The following is a 23,352-nucleotide window of genomic DNA, read 5'->3' on the forward strand; positions in this document are numbered from 1 at the left end:
AAGGCTTGGGGAGAGCAGGAGGAAGGATGAGAGTGGGATCTGTGTTTGGTATGCAAAATGAATAAAAAAACTTCTTAATAAAAAAGTAAAAAAGAGCTGGGCCATGGTGGCACACGGCTTTAATCCCATCACTTGGAGGCGGAGGCAGGCGGATCTTTATGAGTTCGAGGCCAGCCTGGTCTACAGAGCAAGATCCAGGAAAGGCGCAAAGCTACACAGAGAAACCCTGTCTTGAAAAACAAAAAACAAACAAACAAAAAAGTAAAAAAGAAATATATTCCTATTTTTTTTTGCGTCTTTGTTCTTACCAGACTATTAAGAAAACTGTAATGTGAAATCTATCACATTGAGTATATAAAGTTTCTTAGTGACACTTGGCATTTTTTATATCATTTGATGTTAGAAACTATATAGGATAATAAATGATAATGTAGAATATTTTTTTTTCTTTTTTTATTAAGAAAATTTTTTCCATTCATTTTACACACCAATCAAAGATCCCCCTCTTCCCTCCTCCCACCCACCCCCAACCTCCTCCTCCCAACCCACCTCCTACTCCTCTCCACAAGAAGACAAGGCCTCCCATGGGGAGGTAAATTCAGTAGAGGCAGGTCCAAGCCCCTCCCCCTGCCTCAAGGCTTCATGAGGTGTCCCCCTCATAGGTAGTGGGCTCCAAAAAACCAGCTCATGCACCAGGGATGGATTCTGATCCTACCACCATTGGGCCCCCCAAGCAGATCAGGCTATGCAACTGCCTCACCATGCAGAGGGCCTAGCCCAGTTCCATGAAGGCTCCACAGCTGTTGCTCCAACTTTCATGAGTTCCCACTAGTTTGGTTTGGTTGTCTCTGTAGGTTTCCCCATCATGATCTTAGTGCACTTGCTCACAGAATCTTTCCTCTCTCTCTCCTACTGGACTCCTGGAGCTTGGCCTGGTGTTTGGCTGTGGATCTCTGTATCTGCTTCCATCAGTCACTAGAGATAGAATTGTTAGCCCCTGAGATCTGGAGTTCAAGCAAAGCTAACATCCCAGCAGCAGGAACTACTGAGTGACATTAACAGTTAATGTGAGCAGTCTGTACCTCAGTTGGTCATGCCATCTTTGAGACCTGCTACATACAGTAGGTAGGAGGATTTTCTACTGTGAGTGTCCCTTGCCTTCAGAACAGAAAGCAGGATGAATGTGTTAAAATTTAAATGCATGCTCTGTTTATGATTTTAATTAATTTGTTTTGACTAATCTAGGTTGTCATTTCAGGCTAAAATGTCATCAGTTCTTCCAAACAATTCAGTAATTCCTGTGCTTAAATTGATTAAGCTTTTCTATTGTTAAGACAAAATATCATGAATAAATGTAGTGATTTATAAAATGTATATGATCACTGAACTGTGTCATAATAGAGTTGGAGACTATGAAATGATACTTATATATTATAGTTTTCTATTACTACATATTAAGCTACCTCAATATATAGTTACTTAAAGTTACAATTTATATGTCTCTTGAAATAGTGAGTCAATGATTTGACTAGGAAATAGTGGAGAAAACTAATCTCTGCTCTAAAATCTAAAACTTTAGCCCCAATGCTAGAAAATTGTCCAGGATAGGCGTGGGGCAAAATGGCTCAGCAGGCAAAGGTACCTGACACCAAGAGGTGATGCCCAGCCTCAGTTCATTCCTTTGAACCCACATCATGGATGGAGAGGACAGGACACTTCATGTTGTCCTCAGTCTCAACATGCTCATCCTTGAAACTGTCTATCCACAAACTCTGTCTGTCTCTCTCTCTGTCCATCCACCCACCCACCCACCCATCCATCCATCCATCTATCTATCTATCATCTATCTCTCCCTTCTTCAACTCTGAGGAGATAGCTCAGTGGATAAATCACTTGCCATATAGGGAAGAGTACTAGAGTTCAGATCCCCAGAATTAAAGTGCTGGGTGGACATGGCAGCCCACCTGTAATCCCAGGCTCAGAAGTCAGAAAAAAACAGGGATCCCTGAAATAAGCTGACCAGTGATGAAGGAAGACTACTTGTATAAACCTCGGGTTTACACCTGCACACCCATACATCAGAGCCACGTGCAAAGTAAATAAACAATGCTAAAGAACTCTCATGCTTGCATATCGATTTAAATAAATTTCTGCTTCCTTTTCTAATGTAAGAAGTATATCACATGACAACGTATTTTGTAGCTGATTTAGAAAAAAATGTGATGGTCTTTATTTACAAATTATACTGTCATTCAGTGGACACTCTTCACTGAAGTATTTCTTATATTATGCTGTTACTCTCTCCCATTCCAGTACAATTATGTCCATCTTATCTTACTTTAATTCTTCCAGAAATAGCAACCTAGACATACTTAAAACAAGCCTTCTGCTACTGTGTTTATTTAATTTTCATAGTAGTTTTCTGTCACTTGCATTGTTTATTTCTATCCGGTCAGAACTGTTATCATAAATAGAGCTGTTCTTTTTTTAGATATATTATTTTCTCTAGCTTCTCATTTTTAAAAAAATTTACGTCCCATAGTTTGGTAGAATTAATGAAAGGGCCACTCCATACTGACACTGTTACAATGATTTAACTTTGCAAATGTTCACATTGACATTTGCTTTAACATTTATAGTTGAGAAAATACAGATATGCATGTTAATGTTTCTAAAGATGCTTAGTGTATTTTTCTCTCTTTGACACTTATTGCTAACTTATGCTAATTTTTATAATAAAATACTTCTTATCTAGCTTTTATATAGCTATTTTACACTCTTGCCTCAACTACTACTATCTGTAGGAATTCCTAAACTTTCAACATTATTTAGTTAAAATTAGTGCAATCCTCAAATATTCTTACAGCAAATAATTTTCTTTTGGAATTTTTACTTTCATATAAAATCATTTCATTTATTCTCAATAGTCTAATATACGTGAATTATTTAAATGTTTTTTCCCTGACATTTATATTCCTGCCTTTTCTATCAGCACATTTATTCTTATCACCTACATATTGATATTGAAATGCTAATAAATAATTCAAATCTTTAGAAACAAGTGACCCTCCACAAAGAATGGAGAAATGCCCTAAATCCTCAACCCTACACAAAGAACTATATGCAACTCAGGAAATCTGTGGGAGGGAAAAATGGTATTTCCATATCACACCAACTGGTTTTCCAGTGCCAAATAGCCCTGAAAACATGCACACAAGTAACATTTCTGGACTGAGCAGGTTTATTTAGGAACATATATGTGTATTACATGCATGTTATGTATTATTAGGTATGTGTATATTATATGTCTATATACATATAATTTGAAGGGGAGCAGGAAGGCATATATGGGGGAAGAGATGGGAGAAATGTTGTAATTGCACTATAATCTCAATAAATATTTAAATAAATAAAAAGACTGAAGAAGTTTAAAACTTACATTTTGTCCATAATACACATTTAATAAAATGTACTAAAGAACTGTGCACTGAAGGAACTTTTCTCTGTGAACAAGTTTGTGTGCAGGTTTAAACATTTGATTTTACTTATATATCTTCACAAATGTGTACAAGACAGGAAAGAAGAAAAATCAATATCTCATTGATATGAAAGTTGGGTAACACCAAGACCAGTTGGAAAGTTTAAACTGAATAAATATTAAGAATATGCAGAGATGTTTCAACATAAATAGTTGGGTTATTTATTTATTTAAGAAAGGGTCACATTTCACAGCACTGGCTACCCTGGAACTTGCCATTTAGCCCACGCTGGCCTTGAACTCATAGGATCTACCTGACTCTGCCTCTCACGTGCTGGGACTAAAGGTATATATCACTATATGTGGCGTAAATACTAATTTTTAAGTTTTGCTAATGAAGTCCTACCTGCTGTTCACAATATTCCCAAGAAAACAAATTGGCCACTTGATACCATATGAATGACTTTTTGATATTGTTTATTTTTGAGACAGTATTTTAATTATAACATTTCTTCTTCCATTTTCCTCCCTTCAAACCTTACTATATACCCCTTCCCATTTTCCTTCAAATTCAGAGCTTCTTTTGTCATAAATTATTATTTTATGTATATATACATTTTATATATATTCCTAAATATAATCTGTTGAATCCATATACTGTTACTTGTATGTATGTTTTCAGCTGCCCATTTGGCACTGGACAACTAGTTGGTGTGCTCTTCCTTGGGAAAGACCACCTCTCCTGCTCTCAGTAGTACTTGGTTGTGATGAAATATTAGTAAAGAAAATTATTTTCCTTACATTTTGGTGACCATTAGGTGATAACACCAAATTTCAAATTGCTACAAAAATTTAATACTAATTTAAGCATTTGAAGGTAAATTACAGAGCGGTGGAACCATTTCTTCATTCATCCTTGGGTAAACTCTCTTGACAGCTAGCCCTATTCTGGGCCTAGGCATACTGACGGAAGCAGTGCAGGTACCAATGATTTTATAATGACTTAATTTTGACTCACTATTGACAAGTGTTCTGAAAATAAGAATGCTATGTTATATATCTGCTGGGTTCTATAATAACTTTCACACTTTTACGTTTCACTTTATCATTACAACAAGCTTAACTCTTTGCTTACACATCCCAACTTCATGTGTCGAATGACTTCACTGGTCCATTCCTAGAACTAGCATTTTGTACTCATGCTATAATAATTTAACTATATCCCTAGCAGAAAACTTACCATTAACTTTACTTAGTCAATTACATATATCTGATCAACCAATTTTTAATACCTGATTTAAGACCAATAAGCTATTTCCTATTGCTGAACAGTTGGTGTGCTAAGAATGTATGTGCTTTCGTTTTACATGAATCGTGATACACATTGGAAGAAATATATGAGGAAAAGGACATGAATGCATTCCATGGTGATTTACGGTCTTCTATTTTTGATTACTGGGGTAATCAAGAGTTGATTGTAGTAAATTACAGCTACCGTACATTAAATGACACTTCTCAAGTGTAGCCAGAAAGTGCTTCTGCATTTAAAATAACTCTACAGTTTTCTTACTTGTGCATATTTTAAAATTTTGTCATAGCAGAAAAACATTTCAGAGCACTCTACTGACTGCCTAGATACAATTAACTGACCCCTCCCCCGTTTCTCTTTAAGTCAGGAACTTCTTACACGGTTTGAACAATGAGAGGAAAGAGAGCAGTTTTGTTGCTGGACAGCTGTGGAATCCAGCTGTGAATTTTGTTGATAGGATGATCAACATACAGGCTGCAAGGCAGAGTTGGGTCTCTGAACCGAAGAAACCACAACGTGGAAGTGTTTTTCTCTGTGGCTCTTGATTACAGGGTCAGTCATCTAGGAGAACAAACCTGTAGTCCTTTTACCTTGCTCTTATAGCTTAGACAGTGCACCATCTCTGTCCCCTTTTGCTGGGCTCGGGTAGGAGGAGGGCACAGGAAATGACTCAAATCTACCATCAGAATTGTCGATTTCAGTGACATTACCAAAGAATATAGGGTTCTCATGATGATGATGACGTCATTCTAGGACATTGCAATGAAAGAAAGTTTTACAACACAGTATTTCTAACAAAACCCACAAATCATAACCAGAAGCCAGTAATAGGAAAAAGTTAAGGTCACCTATAAAGAAAAAGTCAATTAAATTTTCAGTTAAAATGTCATTAAATCCAAAGTTTTCATTTAGAAGTAAATAGCTTTTTGGAACACATTCCCTAGGGTGGGATACCTTGCTCAGCCTTGACACAGTGGGGAGGAGCTTGGTCCTCCCTCAACTTAGTATGCCAGACATTGTTAACTCCCCAAGGGAGGCCTTACCCTCTCTGAGGAGTGGATGGGTGGTTGGATGGGGGAAGGGGGGAATATGGGAAGGCAGGAGAAGGAGAGGGAGAGACAACTGAGATTGGTATGTAAAATAAAAGAAAAAAAAACTTTTTAAAATAAATAAATTTTAAAAAGAAGTACAATGCTGCTATATACTTAACAAGTACTAACAGGTCAGTTTTACTATGAGAATAAAATAATAGTTTACTAAAAATTTATAGTATATTAGAATTAAAAACATCCAGCCAAGTTGATGGCAGATAGACTTTTTTTAAATGAACATAACTGCATGTAAGCACAAAAGAACAAAAGCTAACTTCCTAACAAACAACTAAACTAGTCACAGTTGCATTAACAACACTATTTAATGTGGTTACAATAAATATAAAACTGAAACTATGTTTCTGTTTCAATCACTACTATATGTATTTTACACAAGATTGCAGTATTGTGTTGTAAAAGAAAAATAAAGACTGTTTTTCTACAGTAAAATATTAAATATTTAGGAATATGAGTGTTGTTCATTTTTGTCACATAGTTAAGTATTTTGGTAGTTAAGTATTTTGGGATCCTGTATTTGATAAGTGAAAAAAAATTATTTATATTTATATATACTAAAAATAATATTTTAGCTAACCCAAGTAAATGTCTATTAATTAATTCTAAAGTTTTCCAAGCTGACACTCTAGAAATTTCTCAGTAACAGTCCTCACTTGCAAGAATGAAATGATGCCTTGGTGCTTGTCTGTGCACTGTGTGTACACAGTGTCTAAGGCGGCCAGATGAGAGCATGGGATCACCTGGAACACGGTTGAAAGCCACAGTGTGGGTGCTAAAAACTGAACCCCAGTCCTCTGCAAGAGCAGCAAATGCTCTTAATATTTGGTCCATTTCTCCGGCTCTTGCGAGGCTTACTGAATGTGTGGCTCCCGAGAAGCCATACAACTCGTTGATACAGACCACATCCTCACAAAGCCAGCCAACTTTACCTTGTACCTGTGCTTAAAGTTATCCCACAGTTTCCACATTTCCCATTCTACTTCACTTCCCAAAATTTCCACTGGCAATCATTTACGTTCATTTGGAACTACAAGAGCGTGGGCATATTTCTCCTTCTTTTCAAGGACTTATTGGGTGAGGCAACCTGCCCTGCTGGCAAGCTTCAAGTACTTGCCTACATCATCATGTGAGCTGTTTGTCCGATCTTAATCTTTGTCTTAATCTGTTCTGTAGCTTCCAGGATTTAGGGCTTAGGGAAGAGCAGCCATTGTGCCTCAAGTGCCTGGTTCTTTGCCCACCCTGGAGTCTGTGAATGGTACTGTCAGTGCTGGCAGGCACGCCCTTCAGGCTGCAGGAGGACATTCACTTCCAGTCGTTTACTCTGTGGACGCTGTAGTTGCCTCCTCTTCTGGTCAGGATGAAATAGCCAAACAAGTCATCACTGTCACAGCAGACACCGTATGCACAGTGCACGTACAAGCACAAAGGCATAACACTCATAGACAGAGAAAATTTAAATTAATTAATTGCCAGGTGTGGTGGTGCACACCTTTAATCCCAGCACTGGAGAGGCAGAGGCAGGTGCATCTTTGTGAGCAGAAGCTCTGGACCCACTTGTACTTGGACAAGTGATGTCATCCACAGGAAGCACACTGGCAAGGAGATCAGGGAGTCAGGCATATCCACTCTGCAATGTGACCTGTTTTAGCAACTTTGGTTTTTTTCAAACATTTTTTTTTTTTAATAAACAGGGTTTTTATTTTTCACCTGCCTTGTAGACAGATTTAGTCCTTTCATGTTGATATTTTTAGCCATTCCATTTTCCCACTGTGCTTTAGTTACTGGTTAATTAACATTGAACAGGATTTTATTGGGTTAAAATTGTTGCCCTTCCTTGGCTTTTTGGTCATTAATAAAAGTATTTCTATGTTGTCTTATCCTGGAATAAAAAAAAAGAATGAAATGATGGTTTCCTAGAGTTCAATGTTAGCAGAATTGTCACCCATATTCACACAAATTATTGTGCTTCTTTTAGCAAATAACTAAGTTATGATTTAGAAGGACATTTTCTATATACTATATGGATTATTTTGTGGGGAATAAAATTCTTTCTCTCCAGAGAACTTTAAAGAATGCATAGATTAACATGTAGGTCTAATCAAGGCTACTGACACAAGAATAGAAATGATGTTTTATAGCATATACCCTTATGTGATTCCCATTTGACAGAGATGCTACACCTTCAGATATTGCATTCACTCTACTCATTTGGCACAGTGTTATAAAAACCTTAGAGATGGAATACACACAGAGTCAATAACTTTTCCAGAGTTTTGACATTCCAATTAAATCCAAGAAGAGACTGAAAAGCCAAGCAGGATGCTATGTCTTAATATGTTTAGGTCTGCTTCAGTGGTGTTTGAGAATTTATTTTAACTAAAGGAAGAATACAGCATCAAAGAAATGATAGAAAAAATCTTAAAGCATCTTTCAGGCAGGGTTGATGAGTTCCTCCTGTTCCAGTACACTTTTTTAAATGGTCCACTAAATGAAGTAGCTGGATTCTCCCTGCAGCTCCCCTTTGGAAAGTAATCACTGAACACAGTTTAAATTTAACACTCATGCCTTCTGGATTTGGAACCATGAAGATCTTCTTCCTTTGAGGAGGAATTCAATTTTTTTCCTGATATGCAGGTACCAATTCATGCAACAATATTATTTCAAAATTTCATTATTTCGAACTTCATGTCACCAGACCATGTGTGATTCTTCATTTGTTGTATGCGTGTATGTGAGAGAAAGAAAGACAGAGAGACAGAGACAAGTAAGCAGAGAGACACATAGAAGAGCGATACGGTTGAAATGACAAACTAACCCTTGCAAAACCATCACTTTTAATGTTATGTTTTCTCAAGCATTGTATAGGTTCAGACTTCTAATCAGTAGACAAAAAACTTTACCAAGAAAAACCAAGGCCACAGTCCTAAACTGGTCATCTATTCCTTATAGTTTTAAGTTCCCGTGGCTGGCTACTAATCAGCTACCAGATCATCCAAGACAGAATCTTGGGCTTTTGAACAAATTTTGATCTCGGGGTGAATATGAATTTTGCATGTTCCATGGAAAGTGAGGTGACTTCCTAATATTACTTACAAACTCTCTACACAATCGATTAATATAAAATGAAAATAAGTACAGCATATATGTCTGAATTAACTTAGGTAGACAGACTCCGGATTAGTTTCACCATAATATAAATGGGAATTGAATATTATCATTCTACTTGCTTTGGAAACTTCTTATGAGGACTAAAGAATGTGTGTAAAAACATCTCGACAGTTGCACAGAGCTTTATAAATCATGTTCCTATGAATACCGACACCTTCATTTCTGTAAGTCTGTAGGAAAAAGTCAGTAGCATTGTTATTAACTATCCATCTAGCTAATCTAATTTAAAATTTACATTAGAATTTAAATTAAAGAGAGGGATATCATTTAGAAATCTGACGAGATCCAAAGACTAAGAGAAAGGAAGCCAGCTAAAGGAACACTGCCAGTATTGGCCTCTTGGGGACTGGAGTGCCCCAGAACCCTACAGAGAGTGAGAGACCTTTAAACCCTGAGCCCTAAATGGAATGTCTCCATCAAATCCCTCCCCTCGGGGCTCAATGAACCCCGAGAGGAAGAGGAGGCAGAAAGAGCATAAGACCCAAAGGGAATGGACGACACAAGGAAAGAGAAGTCAAGGCCCTCTAGTTGCACATGATAGATGCACATATGCCTCCGCAGAGACTGAGGCAGCGTGCACAGGGCTGAAAGGAGACGTGTACACATGTCCCCATCCCTAACCCAGGAGCTCTCTCCAACTGCAGTAATAATTAAATGCAATGATAACCACTTTGGTAATTTAGTTTCCTCCAAAGGGAAAAAGAGTAGAAAAACTACTCTTAAGGCAGGCTGCATGTTCAGCAGTAGCTGGCCAACCGAAAATGAACTCAAGGGAATTTTTGTGGGTTCCCTGTCTCAAATTGTCATGGCAGGGCTTTCCATACACAGTTTTAAATTTTACCATTTGTTATTTAATTTATATTTTTTCTTATCTCTTTTTACCCTAACAGGTCCTTTGCATATGTATTATGACTTCCAGTTTAATGTTTTTATGAGATTTCTAAGTATAGAGCAAGTGGGATTCTGTATCTATGTTTCTTTTACTTTCTCCTGGCTCTTTTCCTTCTATTTGTTCATTTTGTCCAATTCTTATGTGTTAGTTTTTGCTTTCTCTTATTATATCTTATTTTAATATCCATTAGAATCCTGTTTGCTTTCTAATGAGAGACAGAAAGGGGGTGGATCTGGATGGCAGGGAAGCTGGGAAAGAACCAGAGGGGGTGGGGAGAGGGGAAGCTATAATTAGGATATATTATAGGAAAACAAAATCTCTCTTCAGTAATAAGGGGGAAAACAAATAGTGATCATACCTTGAAAAATAAAAGAAAATGATCAGGGAGTTTTACTACAGAATAAAGATAAAAATGTATGAATTTAGGAACAGTGAAATAGATTTCTCAGCAGACTTAACAGCATTCATGTCACACAGCTAGCAATTCTACTATGATTCACAACTATAGTGCTACTCTAGAACAGCATATGCAAACGCTGCACTCAAACATATCCACAATCTGTCCTGCCAGGATGAGCAAGGAATCTAACAGTCCCTTACAAGGTATGTTCTCTACCTCATGACGGCTGTTTAGACTTGGAACTTATATGTCAGCAAAAGAGCAATTAGCCAATGTTCGGACATAATAACGTCCTATGCTTGTAGTAGATGAAAGTTAACTTGGTTTCCTATGAGTCTAAAAGTACCAAGAGGAAAATTCCACTTCACGAGCTCTGCTCTGCTAGAAGCTAATAAGTGACAAGAAATGAGAAAAGGCAACTGACATGCAGCTGGTGATGAGTTGGGTACATTTCAGCACACTTCCTGAAGATTTTTATTCCAGGGGTATAACTACAAACATTTTGTGCAAATCAGATAGCAAAAAAACCTAAAAGCTGCCAATAGTAGGCATCCTAGACTCTGTAACTTACTAGGTAGGAAATTACTGTTTATGTTTTGGTGAAGCAACCAAGACAGTGTATAATTGTTAGGCAGTATTTTAAAGAGTAAACTTTCCATTACACACCATCTGTCTCAGGGGATAAGACTAAATTCTTTTTTATTGCTTTACAAATCCTCCCATAGTCATCATTTCATATGGTACAGCAGCATTCAAGATAAAATATAACATATATTGGAGGAAATTATATCAAAGGTGGACTATTTTCCTCTTGCACAAGAAATTGAAAAATCTAAATGATCAGCAAATTTCTACTTCAGACATTATGGTTGGCAAGTACATTTCTATTTCTCTATGCTATGGACTTTTTAAGCCCTTGATTACAAATGTCTTGACATCAGCTGACTCCTGCTTTCAATTCTCAGCAGATGATTATCATCATCAATATTTATAGACCTGGTTTTGTTTCTGTAGCTCCTATGCTAGATGCATAAGTTTCTATTTACTTCCTACTCTCAAAATTGCATATATGTGTGTATTCCCAATTTTTATGTTTTGTTTATTACTTACAATATTGCTATAGTCATTTTGTAATTAATTTTTATTATTTGAGGGAGAGATGGAAAATTTGATTCCTTTATTCAGACACTGAACTACCATAAAGTATGTAAAGTTCTGAAAAATAAAGCTATAACATTTTTTAATGTCTTCTCTTAAGAACTTTTTCTCCAAAGCAGCATAAAGGAAATCATTGTCATAGTTCTGAATCTTAAGTCATCACCCTCAAGTAAACGGAACTTTGACACATCCTCTGTATGTGTAGATTTGTAGATTTTTACAATATTTTCTTAGTCTAGAAAGTCTCTTAAAAAATAGCAGTTTCCAGGACAACCAAAAATGAGATCCTGATAATACAGATATGATTAAGCATCAAATGAATCATTAAATTAGAGACCCTGAAAGGCTCCTGCCTTCCTCGGAATTTTTACATTTAGACTTATTAAAAACAGAATTCACTTTGGGAACTGTTGACCTATGTTGATCTGTGCATTGAGAAAAGTTGTTTGTACAAATGTAGATTGATTGATTCTCCCTCATCTAATATCCTTGGGTCTTTCAGATCTGGATTTCTTTTTTCAGTTTTGGGGTATTTGCATATACATGAGATATCTTGAAGATGGTACCCAATTCTAAGCCCCAAATTCATTTAAACTTCTTATATGCATAGCCTGAAGGCAATTTTATGCAGTATTTCTAGTGCGCCAGCATCCTGACTGTGGCATATATGAGCTCAAGTGTGGAACTATCCACATGACATGTGACATCATGCCAGCACTGGATCAGTTTGGGTTGAGGTTCATTTCAGACTGCAGATTTTCAGAATAGAGAAACTTTTGAATATCTTATTAAAAGGTAAGCTCTTAGAGGAAAGCTTTATAAACCCCAAGCAGTAAGAGTTTAGTTCATCACTCACCACCATGATCTTGTAAACAATCCCTTACAAAGACAGGTAAATAATTCTGTTCTTACATAAGAGCAAAAGAGCCCACTTAAAAGTCCTTGACTCACCTGATCATTCGGAGTGCCAGAGTAAGCCCATTTCACCTTAGTGATGTGTAACAGTTGAATACAAAACCCAGGAAACAAAACAAGCCTCCCTCCAAGACCTGCCAATGATTTCACAGGGCTGTAAGTATTCCCTACCTTTCTGTTGTCACTGCTATTCTATGGACACCTTTTGAAGCTGATCCCACCATTACTATGTAGCTTGCACATATCTAAAAGTGAACTCTGAAATCTCAACGGAAAAAAATTGCATCATTTTATTTGCTAAATTTCATATATTAATGATAAAATTCTAAGGAATCAGAGTTACAGATCAATGCAGGTGATTTCTATATAAAGATTTCAAACCTTAAAAACTATTTTTTTTTCTTTTCACCCACAGGTCTCCCCACAGATAGAGAGCACTGGCATTTTGGTACTCACTAACTGTGGGTAAAAATGCTGTGTAGTGGATTGATGATTCCCCACACTCATGATAATGTGTCCAGTCCAGTCTGTCCATTTTGGTGAAGAAGCTGCTGTTCTGTGTGAACATGCCCTCAGACCACCACTATTCTCCAAGTTACAGCCAGCCAAATTCGAAGTCACCCGTGGCCCAAGTGTAGTTTAATCCAGGCAACCGTCCTATTGATAAATTTCCAAGTCAGAGACATATCATATATATAATGCTGATCAACTAAATGCTAAGTTATGGAAACCCTTACATTTCTTTTCATCAGTATTTTGATATGCTTAGCCTCGGTCCTCAGTTTTCCTGGGAACTGTCTCTAGGAAAGGGCAGGGTCACACCGCCTCATTTCCTTTTTCCTTTTTTCTGTCCCTAGGAGCATGAGCAGCTCACCTATTCTTCCACGAGGTCCAAGGCCCCCAGTGTCATCATCACAGGTCTCAAGCCATCCACCAAGTACATATTTCATATCCGAGTGAGGACTGCGACAGGATACAGTGGCTACAGTCAGAAGTTTGAATTTGAAACAGGAGATGAAAGTAAGTTTCACTAAAGGATATAAAGTAAGATGGTAATTTAGGACTATTCCAGTTAACCTGATAATTTAAAACCAGGTGTCCCAACTTTTAATGGCCCTTCTGAATGGGATGCAGTTCATATAAATAGCCACATACTCATTGAGTTACTGTTTTGATGTTAGTCAATGAATACCTCCTGAAATGCCTTACTCTCAATCATGTGTCACAAATACGTCCCTTTATGCAGAATTTGTCAAACATGCTATTACACAGGATCTTAATGGATGGTGTGATTGTTCACCAGTCCTGGTATTATAATATAATCCTAACGAAAACTTGGAAGAGATCAAGCTGCAAACAAATGGTTTCAGCAGTCAGTTTAAAAATATGCACGTTTGGCTTGTTGTCTCAGATCAATAAAAAACAGTGGTCAGGAGACACATTCCACCAACATGTGCATTACAAGATTAAATATAGATGCATAGGCTTTATGAGAAACTTGCATTATTTCCACAGGCTCGGCAGACTGAAAACCAAAACCTGAGATGAAGGGAGTGAAGTATGATGTGCATTTTGAAATCTCTTATTCATTATAAATCCAGATATATTAGTGAATATAGAACTCCATCATTCTTTCATCTTTGTAGGTTACTAGAGAGTGGCCAACATTACCATCCACGTCTAGTCACTTCAGCCTCTCTTGGCCTGAGGTCTCAGCACCCAGTTCTTTTCCTGTTCTATAATGACTTCTGTTTTCAGAAATAGTCCTACTTCACCCTCCCAGCCCCAGAAGCCTGCTTGACTCCTCTGTTGAGCATCAAAGCCATGTATACCTTCTTGGCACCCCATGAGAGTACATGCCACCAGTCCAGTATTTTTAATTCAAATTTACATTTTCTTCCCAGGTATATAGGTGGTAAATCATGAGAACACAAATGGCCATAACTTTTCAATTCGCTTCTGTATCCTTGGAGCCTCACACAGAACATGAGTGGTTTAGGTGTTCTATACATTGTTATTGGCTAGAATAAATATTATAGTGATGTGTGACTGAGTATGCAACTGTCAGCTAATGAATAGCCTATCATCTGTAGCTTAGAAAAATTTTAGAATTGATAGCAAGTACAATTTTTACATCAGGCTTCATTTTCTCATTTGACTAGATTTTTAAATACATTTCACTTGGTCAATTTTCCTGAGAGTGCATTTATAACTTAATAATTCAGTACTCACAAATGTGCTTTTAAAAGGAAGATGAATTATTTCCCTTGTAAAATAAAAAGAAATAAATAGGTATTAACTTTTCTAAGCTATGCAGTTAATTTTGGTCAATACTAATACATGTAAATATAAATTAAAAAAAAAACCTACAGCCCCCAAATGACAGTGGCCTTTGCTTTATTACTTAGGCTGCACATGACCAGTGGTTAGGGGGAAATGGTCAACAGGATGTGACAGGGACACTTTTAGGATAAATTTATATTGATTTCATCATATAACTGTATTTGGTGATTGATAAAATATACTCTTAATAACTTTAATGACAATGGCAATATTAAACACCCATGTCCTAGGTATTCTTTTTATTAATTAACTTGATATTTCTCTTAAAATATTTCTAATTCTGCACTGGAGTTTGTATTTGGTCATGTAAAGGAATAGTACATACAATTCCCCACTGAGCAATTTACAAAAATCATTTCCTTTAATTCTAAAAGCATTATGGCTCTTTTTATAAACATAATTAGCTGCATCCATAATTGTATACTAGGGAGTGGAGGTAATAAATGAAGGCCCTAGCACTGGTTAACAATAGCATCAGAAGACAGTGAACACTGTGCTTTTATTATGAAAGTGACTTTGATTAGACCCTTGAAAAGATAAAGTATCTGAGAAAAATCTGAAAATATGTTTGTCTAAATCTGGAGTTCAGGAATATGAAATGGTTCCTAAGTCAATTTACAGCAAACGGAAAAAGCATTTAAAGGCTCATTTTTATTGGACTAGCTCTAAATTGCATTTTAAAGCATGTTGTTTATGCCCAGAAGAGAATTCCAGTGAATAATGGCTGGGTAGGATAGGGGTGGGTTTGCCATAATTCAATAATATGATGATATGTACCCCAGTTGATAGCATCTGTCTTTTCCTCTTCATATTCTCCTAGCTCATGTGTAAATTTTTATAGCTTTTGTTTCTCAAGTAGTATATGAACTATTATGATGTCAACTTTATTACTAAGTTCTCCCCTGTGTCTTCCATTTAATTAACTAACTTTATAATATACTCATAGAGAATGGGTAGGGGCTGGGTGGATTAGGCTCTCTCTCATTTGATGGCCTACTTCAAGTTTTTAAAAGTAAGTAGAAGAGTTTACTGTTCTGTTCTCCTCTGCTGTATCTATTTTACTTTGTTCAGGCTATAGTTTACTAACAAAAAAAATAATATAAGGAATAGACTGATTGTTTTTCAAAATAATAATAATGTTCTTAAACATTAATAGCTACTGTACTCTAAATGATAAAGATATCCAAAGAATAGTTATAGTAATATCTCTTAATCTTCAAAGTCAGTGCTTTCACGTACTTTTTCATTCATTCATTCATTATTTCATCATTAGAATATGCTAATGGAAAGTAGCTAACAGATGTAAAGATTATTAATTATGGTTGCTAGACAATAAAAAACAACTTATTTGAACAAGCTTGGTAGCTTTCTTTTTTCTTCTATAGAACAAAATTATTACATATGTATACATGGAGAGATATATTGGTGATAGAGTAGTAATTGATATTGATTGATATCTGTTTAGTTGCATACAGAGTAACATGTTATTTCTTCTTATGTTTTAATGTTAAGCACTGTACCAAGCATATATTTACATATTGTGCCCACTAACAGCATTTATGAGTTGCAAATTTTATACTATACTTGTTAAGTACTATGCTTGATCCCCTTCCACTTTTGTTAGGATTAAGTAAACAAAATTAGAATAAATTAAACAATAATAGTAAGAAAACAAGAATATAAAACATTTCATGTGAATATTCTTAAAACATTCTGAAACAGTATGGGTGCTAAGAAAAAAGATTTTTCAAAATTAAAATAAATTGATATAACACTACAAAATAACAAAAATAAACAATATTCCACTAACTGGTCAAGGGCAGTTTGTTCTAGCTGAGAATGAACCTGTGGAAAATGTTAATTGCCTCAAACATACTATTTTTGTCCTTCTAGTCAGAATTCTGAATGAAAATTAAAAACTCACCAATAATTTTATATCCTTAACAATGCTTTAAAACATATCTTATATGTTTTAAGATAATAATTTGTTAAAATTACATATATTTTTAAAAGGTACAGCAATTTTTAAAGATTATAAAATCAAACACTTATTTTATTTAAATCACTGTCTATATTTTTTCACATTCACATCATTTTAGAGTTACAGGATATAACTGTATATGTGCACATTTAAACACAAAATAAAATATTATCAGATTATAGCTATTTTTAACTTTTCATGCACACAAAAATAATTTTCTAGCTATCCAATGGGAGTAGAATCCATAGTTAAAACCCAATAATATCAGGAAATTGGAGTTCTACAAGTAATGACTGGTCATTTACATCTTTTCTTTCCCTAGTTATTTATCCAGGTGACCTGAGAGGGCGAATATAATGTTTTTCCCTGAAAGCATCAATTATAGCTTGCATTTTTATATTGTGTAAATTTAGGTTTCACCTGTGTAAAGTTAGGCTACATACACAGTTTTGTAGCACAAAAGGCCATCTGTCAGCAATTTTAAATGTTCAGTAACTAAGTCTTAGTGACTGGTTTTATATATCATGAAATAAACACAGAAAAACATCAGCAGCAGCATTAACAAACTAAGATATGAAATGCTGAATCACAGCAATAGTTTTTTTTAATTCTCTCTTAAACATTTATACCAAAAATGGAATATAGATCTGAATGAATAGACTTAATCACTAAGTGTTTTGAAAACATCTGTAAAAATTAGCTAATTTATTGAAGTCTGATTAGAAGCAATTGATTCATAAGAACAGGGCACTGATGAGAGGGATCCTGAATGTGAAGATACAAGATTGCCTCTAGTTCTGTCTTTCCTAATGCATTCTTCATGTTCCTAAAAAACTCATTTTTTTCTATATTCCATCTTGTACAGAGTTAACCCCTAAATCATTGGTGATTAAATAACCATATTTTATTGAGTAAAATATGAATGTCTCAACAAGTAGTCATCTGCCTCCAAATCTCATCTCAATGAACATCATTTTTCTTTGTTAATGTGAACTCTGTGAAAGTGGGATTGTTTGGACACTTCAAATACAAAGTTTTAGTAATGTCATCATATCTCATACTCTTCCACTATTTCCAACATTCAGAACACTATTACATTGTGAACTTCAGACTAGCTCCCCTATTTCTTGACATAATCTTGATGAATAAGAAACTACATCTCTTCTTTTGACGGACAAAATGTTTTTGTTATTAACATGTTTCCTTCTTAAATTTATTTTTGAAACCTCTATTCCACTTGACCCAGTCTTCTAGTTTCAACACAATCTGTACTGCTTCAGTTGCCTAGAATGAAATTAGCTACATCATTATTAAAACAGCCAGAAAGTTTGGAATGATTATTAATGGTGGAGCATGAAGCAGGAAGAAGATCAACTGACCCTGGTGGAACAATAAAAAAGTTAATTAATCAACTAGGAGGTGTATTTCATATTTATGAGTCTATTCAGAGGAGGACAAATTCCAGGGTATAACACATTAATATGGAATCATCTCCAATCAATAGCACATTTTCTGAGTTTGCAGCAGTAACTCTGTAAAGACAAAAGTCAGTGGAAAAGACTTCCCTAGAATCAGACTATCAAAATACAAAATAGTCTATCTTATGAAGGAATGCAGGTTCATGATGACAAGAATTTGTACTAAAGGTAGAAGGACCCTTATTTGCTAGATGATAAAGAAACTTCCTGACTTATGTAGGATGTTGACAGAAAAGTCTAGTATAGTGTCTGCCATTGAAACTCCATAGTATGGTATTTGTTGATTTCTAATTATTTTTCAAGCACTATTCTTTTCTTTCTGGATAATAACATGTTTACAACCTTTATAAAAGATGTTATTGCTTTTCAAGTTATATGGCTCAAAAACTGAAGAATGTAGAAGACCAGTCCATTTTTTTTTCTTTATTAAGAATTTTTTTTATTCATTTTACATACCAACCACAGATCCCCCTCTCATTCCTCCTCCTGCTCCCCCAAAGCCTTTCCCAACAACCCTCCTCCAAAAAGGTAAGGCCTCCCATGGGGAGTCAGCAAAGCCTGGTACATTCAGTTGAGGCAGATATAAGCGCCCCCTCCCCAAAACACAGCTGTGCAAGGTGTCCCACCACAGGTAATGGGCTCCAAAATGCCAGCTCATATACCAGGGATAGATCCTGATCCCACTGCCAGGGGCCTCTCAAACATAACAAGCTACACAACTGTCTCACTTATGCCGAGGGCCTAGTCCATTCCCATGCTGTTGGTCTAAAGCTCATGAGTTGCCACTAGCTTGGTTCAGTTGTCTCTGTAGATTTCCCCATTAAGATCTTAATGCCCCTTGCTCATAGAATCCCTCTTCTCTCATCCCCCACCCCCTACTCTCCATAACCCACCCCTCATGCCCAGTTTACTCATGGAGATCTCATCTATTTCCCCTTCCCAGGGCAATCCATGCATCACTCTTTGGGTCCTCCTTGTTAACCAGCTTCTCTGGCAGTGTGGGGTGTAGTCTGGTTATCCTTTGCTTTACATCTAGTATCTACTTATGAGTGAGTACTTTTATCTACTTATGAGTGAGTATGTTTGTCTTTCTGAGTTTGGGTTACTTCATTCAGGATGATATTTTCTAATTCCATCCATTTGCCTGCAAATTTCATGGTGTCATTGTTTTTTACTGCTGAGTAGTACTCATTTTGTATATATACCACATTTTCTTTATCCATTCTTTGGTTGAGGGGTATCTGGGTTGTTTCCAGGTTCTGGCTATTATGAATAATGTTGCTATGAACATAGTTGAGCAAGTGTCCTTGTGGTATGATTGAGCATTCCTTGAGTATATGACCAAGAGTGGTATCATTGGGTCTTGACTTAGATTGAGTCCAACTTTCTGAGAAACTGACATACTGATTTCCAAAGTGACTATACCAGTTTGCACTCCCACCAACAGTAGAGGAGTGTTCCCCTTGCTCCACATCCTCTCCAATATAAGCTGACATCAGTGATTTTGTTTGTTTGTTTGTTTTTCTTTTTGTTTTTCAAGACAGGGTTTCTCTGTGTAGCTTTGCACCTTTCCTGAAACTCACTCTGTAACCCAGGCTGGCCTCAAACTCATGGAGATCCACCTGGCTCTGCCTCCTGAGTGCTGGGATTAAAGGCGTGCACCACCACCACCAGGCTAACATCAGTGTTTTTGATCTTAGCCATTCTGACAGCATAAGATGGTATCCTAGAGTTGTTTTGATTTGCATTTCCCTGATAACTTGGGATGTTGAGCAATTCCTTAAATGTCTTAGTTAGAACTCAACAACACAAATTACAGAAAGCCTACAAACTCATGGAAACTGTGTAATGCTCAACTGAATCACCACTGGGTCAAGGAAGAAATAAAGAAAGAAATTAAAGCTTTCCTAAAATGCAATGAAAATGAATGTACAACACATCCAAACTCATGAGACACTATGAAGTAGTGATAAGAGGAAAATTCATAGCATTAATACCTGTATAAAGAAATTGGAAAAGTCAGGCGTTGGTGACACATGCCTTTAATCCCAGCACTCGGGATGCAGAGCCAGGCAGATCTCTGTGAGTTCCAGGCCAGCCTGGGCCACAGAGTGAGTTCCAGGAAAGGTGCAAAGCTACACAGAGAAACCCTGTCTCGAAAACCAAAAAAAAAAAAAAAAAAAAAGAAGAAGAAGAAGAAGTTGGATGGAAAAATCTCATACTAGCAGCTTAGTAGCATACCTGAAAGCTCTAGAACAAAAAGAAGCGAACTCACCCAGGAGGAATAGACGGCAGGAAATAATCAAATTGAGGGCTGAAATCAATAAAATAGAAACAAAGAGAACAATACAAAGAATCAATGACACAAAGAGTTGGTTCTTTGAGAAAAACAACAAGATAGACAAATCCCCATCCAAACTAACTAAAAGTCACAGAGAGGACATCCAAATTATCAAAATCAGAAATGAAAAGGGAGACATAACAACAGACAATGAAGAAATCTAGGGAATTATCAGGCCTAAACTTTTCTGTCCACGTTATTTGACTATAAATGGTTGTATTCTTCTAGGGAACAAAAATCCTCTGAAGACATATCAAATTGCTCCAAATTCAAAGGAAAAAAATATTCTCAATGTAATTGTTGAAGATTTGGAACCATTCTTCCGACTATAAGAATCTGCTTTATTGGTTATGTGTTTTGAAGTGTTTTTGGTTTTTTTAATGCCATCGCTTAAATGTTACAAAAACATCAAGGGCAAAATGATAAACTACTAATTTCTCATTGTGACCACGTAGAAGATGTCACATAACTACTGCAGCTCAGTCTGAGCTGTAGTTACCCCTCACCTCCACAGTGCACATAATCATGAGTAAAGTACAGATAGGAATGGGTATGGAATGCTGACAATGGCAGTTATGAGACAGTGTTTAAAGGCATAAGGGGACTTTCCCTACTGTCGAGTGACACATATTGGTGACACATGGATACAGCTCTATAGGAAAGGCTGGAAACACTTGGTGCCAGCATGCAGCTGTCATTGAGGAAGCAACAGAGTGCAACGACAAGACAGCTTAGGTTTCTTTTAGAGTTTCCCCCCATTAACTTTAACCCACATAGTAGTCCATCATTTCTCAGCACTGGAAAGTTTGAGTTGAATGAAATTATCAAAATATTCAGAACAGGTTACATGTTATGTAAAATATGTAAATATTAACTGTCATACCCATGCCAAACCTTAAAGGCACATTAAACACTCTAAATTCTCCCAGCACTACTCAGAAGTAAAGTCATTTAATGTAATTTATGATATTTTTTAAATTTATATTAACCAAAGTAGAACATCCATTTTTGCTTTTGTCTAGCTATGAAGTTACAATACTGAATGGGCATATATTTTGGAAATAAACCCAGGAAGCCTTCCTCAGAGGCATGTGTGAAGAATTAAGAAGCAGCCTAAATATTTGCTACACTTTACTTTTCCAAGATATTACAGTATATTTTATATGATTTTATTTGTCAAAATCACAGAAGCCTTGTAAAGTATTTAACTGCCTGTATACAAATCCCAGTGTGTATCTGTGAGCACATTACTCCACTATAAAGTAAGGCTAGTAGCAGAGAATGCCCACCTTATTTCCAGATAGAAAACAGCTGATATGTAGTAAAATGAATTGCTTACTCTTCTGTGTTTTTGGAAAACTGAATACCCATTTAAAAATTGTCCTGTACTATGGTTAATTTTGTCTCTTATATTTGCTGAATACATAGCCAGGAAATACCTAAAATGATTTTTTCAACCATTTCAGCATTGTAAATAAATATGAAATGCTATAATATTACTTACTAAGCCAGAATATATAGAATACAATCTGTCTGGACTGTACTTTCTATTTTCATACTAGATGAAAGAATGAAAAGGGGGGTATTCTAAATATTACTGTGTAAATTATCCTAGAAAATTAAAAAATGGAAATTTGATATATTTAATCCTAAATTTAATAGAATAAGCCCAAAAGTAAAGGGCATTTGACAAAAGCTATAGTGGGCAGAATATGCTGAGTCTTAAATCAGAATGCTTAAATTAGCATTCTCTTTTGATAAGCCATCCTGATTCTGATAACTTGCTGTATTCATAGCACTAACAACTTTATCAGTGAGTACAAGATCAGGGGTTACTAGTGGTTAAGGTGATGTATGGGTACAAAAAAAATGCAAGAAATGGTCAATGCTGTTCGTTATCTTGCTACTGAGAGTAAAATTTCCTGGTTTTCCAATTTTCTTCCAACTACCTGTAGTTATGAAGATGTTGTAGAATATTGAATATTAGTTAAAGATGTGTTACATTTGTTTATGCTGTGAAACATTTGTTTAATGATGCAAGGATGTATTGTATTCTTTTATGTTGCATTTGTTTAACTCTGTGAAACTATGTTACTTTACGTGTCTAAAACACCTGATTGGTCTAATAAAGAGTTGAATGGCCAATACAAGGCAGGAAAAAGAATAGGAGGGGATGGCAGGTAGAGAGAATAAATAGGAGGAGCAAGAAACGGTGGAAGACACTGGGGGCCAGCCACCCAGCTACACAGCAAGCCACAAAATAAGAACCAAAGAAAGGTATACAGAAATAGAGAAAGATAAAATCGAAGAGGCAAAAGGTAGATAGGATAATTTAAGTTATGAAAAGCTGGCTAGAAATAATCAAAGCTAAGGCCAGGCATTCATAAGAAAGAATAAGCCTTCATGGATTTATTTGAGAGCTAGTGGTAGCCCCCCCCCCAAAAAAAAAGAGTCAAAGAGTAAAAAATAATCAACAACATGAGGACAGGCAAGCTATGCAGGGCAAGCTTCCCATAAGTAACATGTCTAGAACCAATATTAACACATCTAATTATTTCTTCACCTTCATTTTATCCACACTAAAAATAAACCTTTCCAAATATCTTTTTATTATCATCCTATAGCTGTCATCACTTTCTCCTTCCCTAGAGACTGTTTTAGCTTTCAGAATTCACATACTGAAAGTGCTGGAACCTTGGGAATTATCAATTTAAATTCTGACTCATGCTCACTCTCTGCCAGCACGCAAGCCTGCATATCTCTCCTTGACAGTTCATATT

The 23,352-nt window shown here is 36.1% G+C and overlaps 1 protein-coding gene across 1 annotated transcript in view; it reads left to right on the plus strand.

The window, feature by feature from the left end:
• The window catches only part of LOC131922440 (ephrin type-A receptor 6), a 902,384-nt gene that overhangs the window by 564,818 nt on the left and 314,214 nt on the right, over positions 1 to 23,352 (plus strand). The window contains exon 7 of the mRNA XM_059277230.1: positions 13,287 to 13,449. Within this exon, the coding sequence (XP_059133213.1) occupies positions 13,287 to 13,449 (163 nt within the window). The remainder of the gene's footprint in view (positions 1 to 13,286; positions 13,450 to 23,352) is intronic.

This window comes from Peromyscus eremicus, chromosome 12 (assembly GCF_949786415.1).
Source record: "Peromyscus eremicus chromosome 12, PerEre_H2_v1, whole genome shotgun sequence".
NCBI lineage: Eukaryota > Metazoa > Chordata > Mammalia > Rodentia > Cricetidae > Peromyscus > Peromyscus eremicus.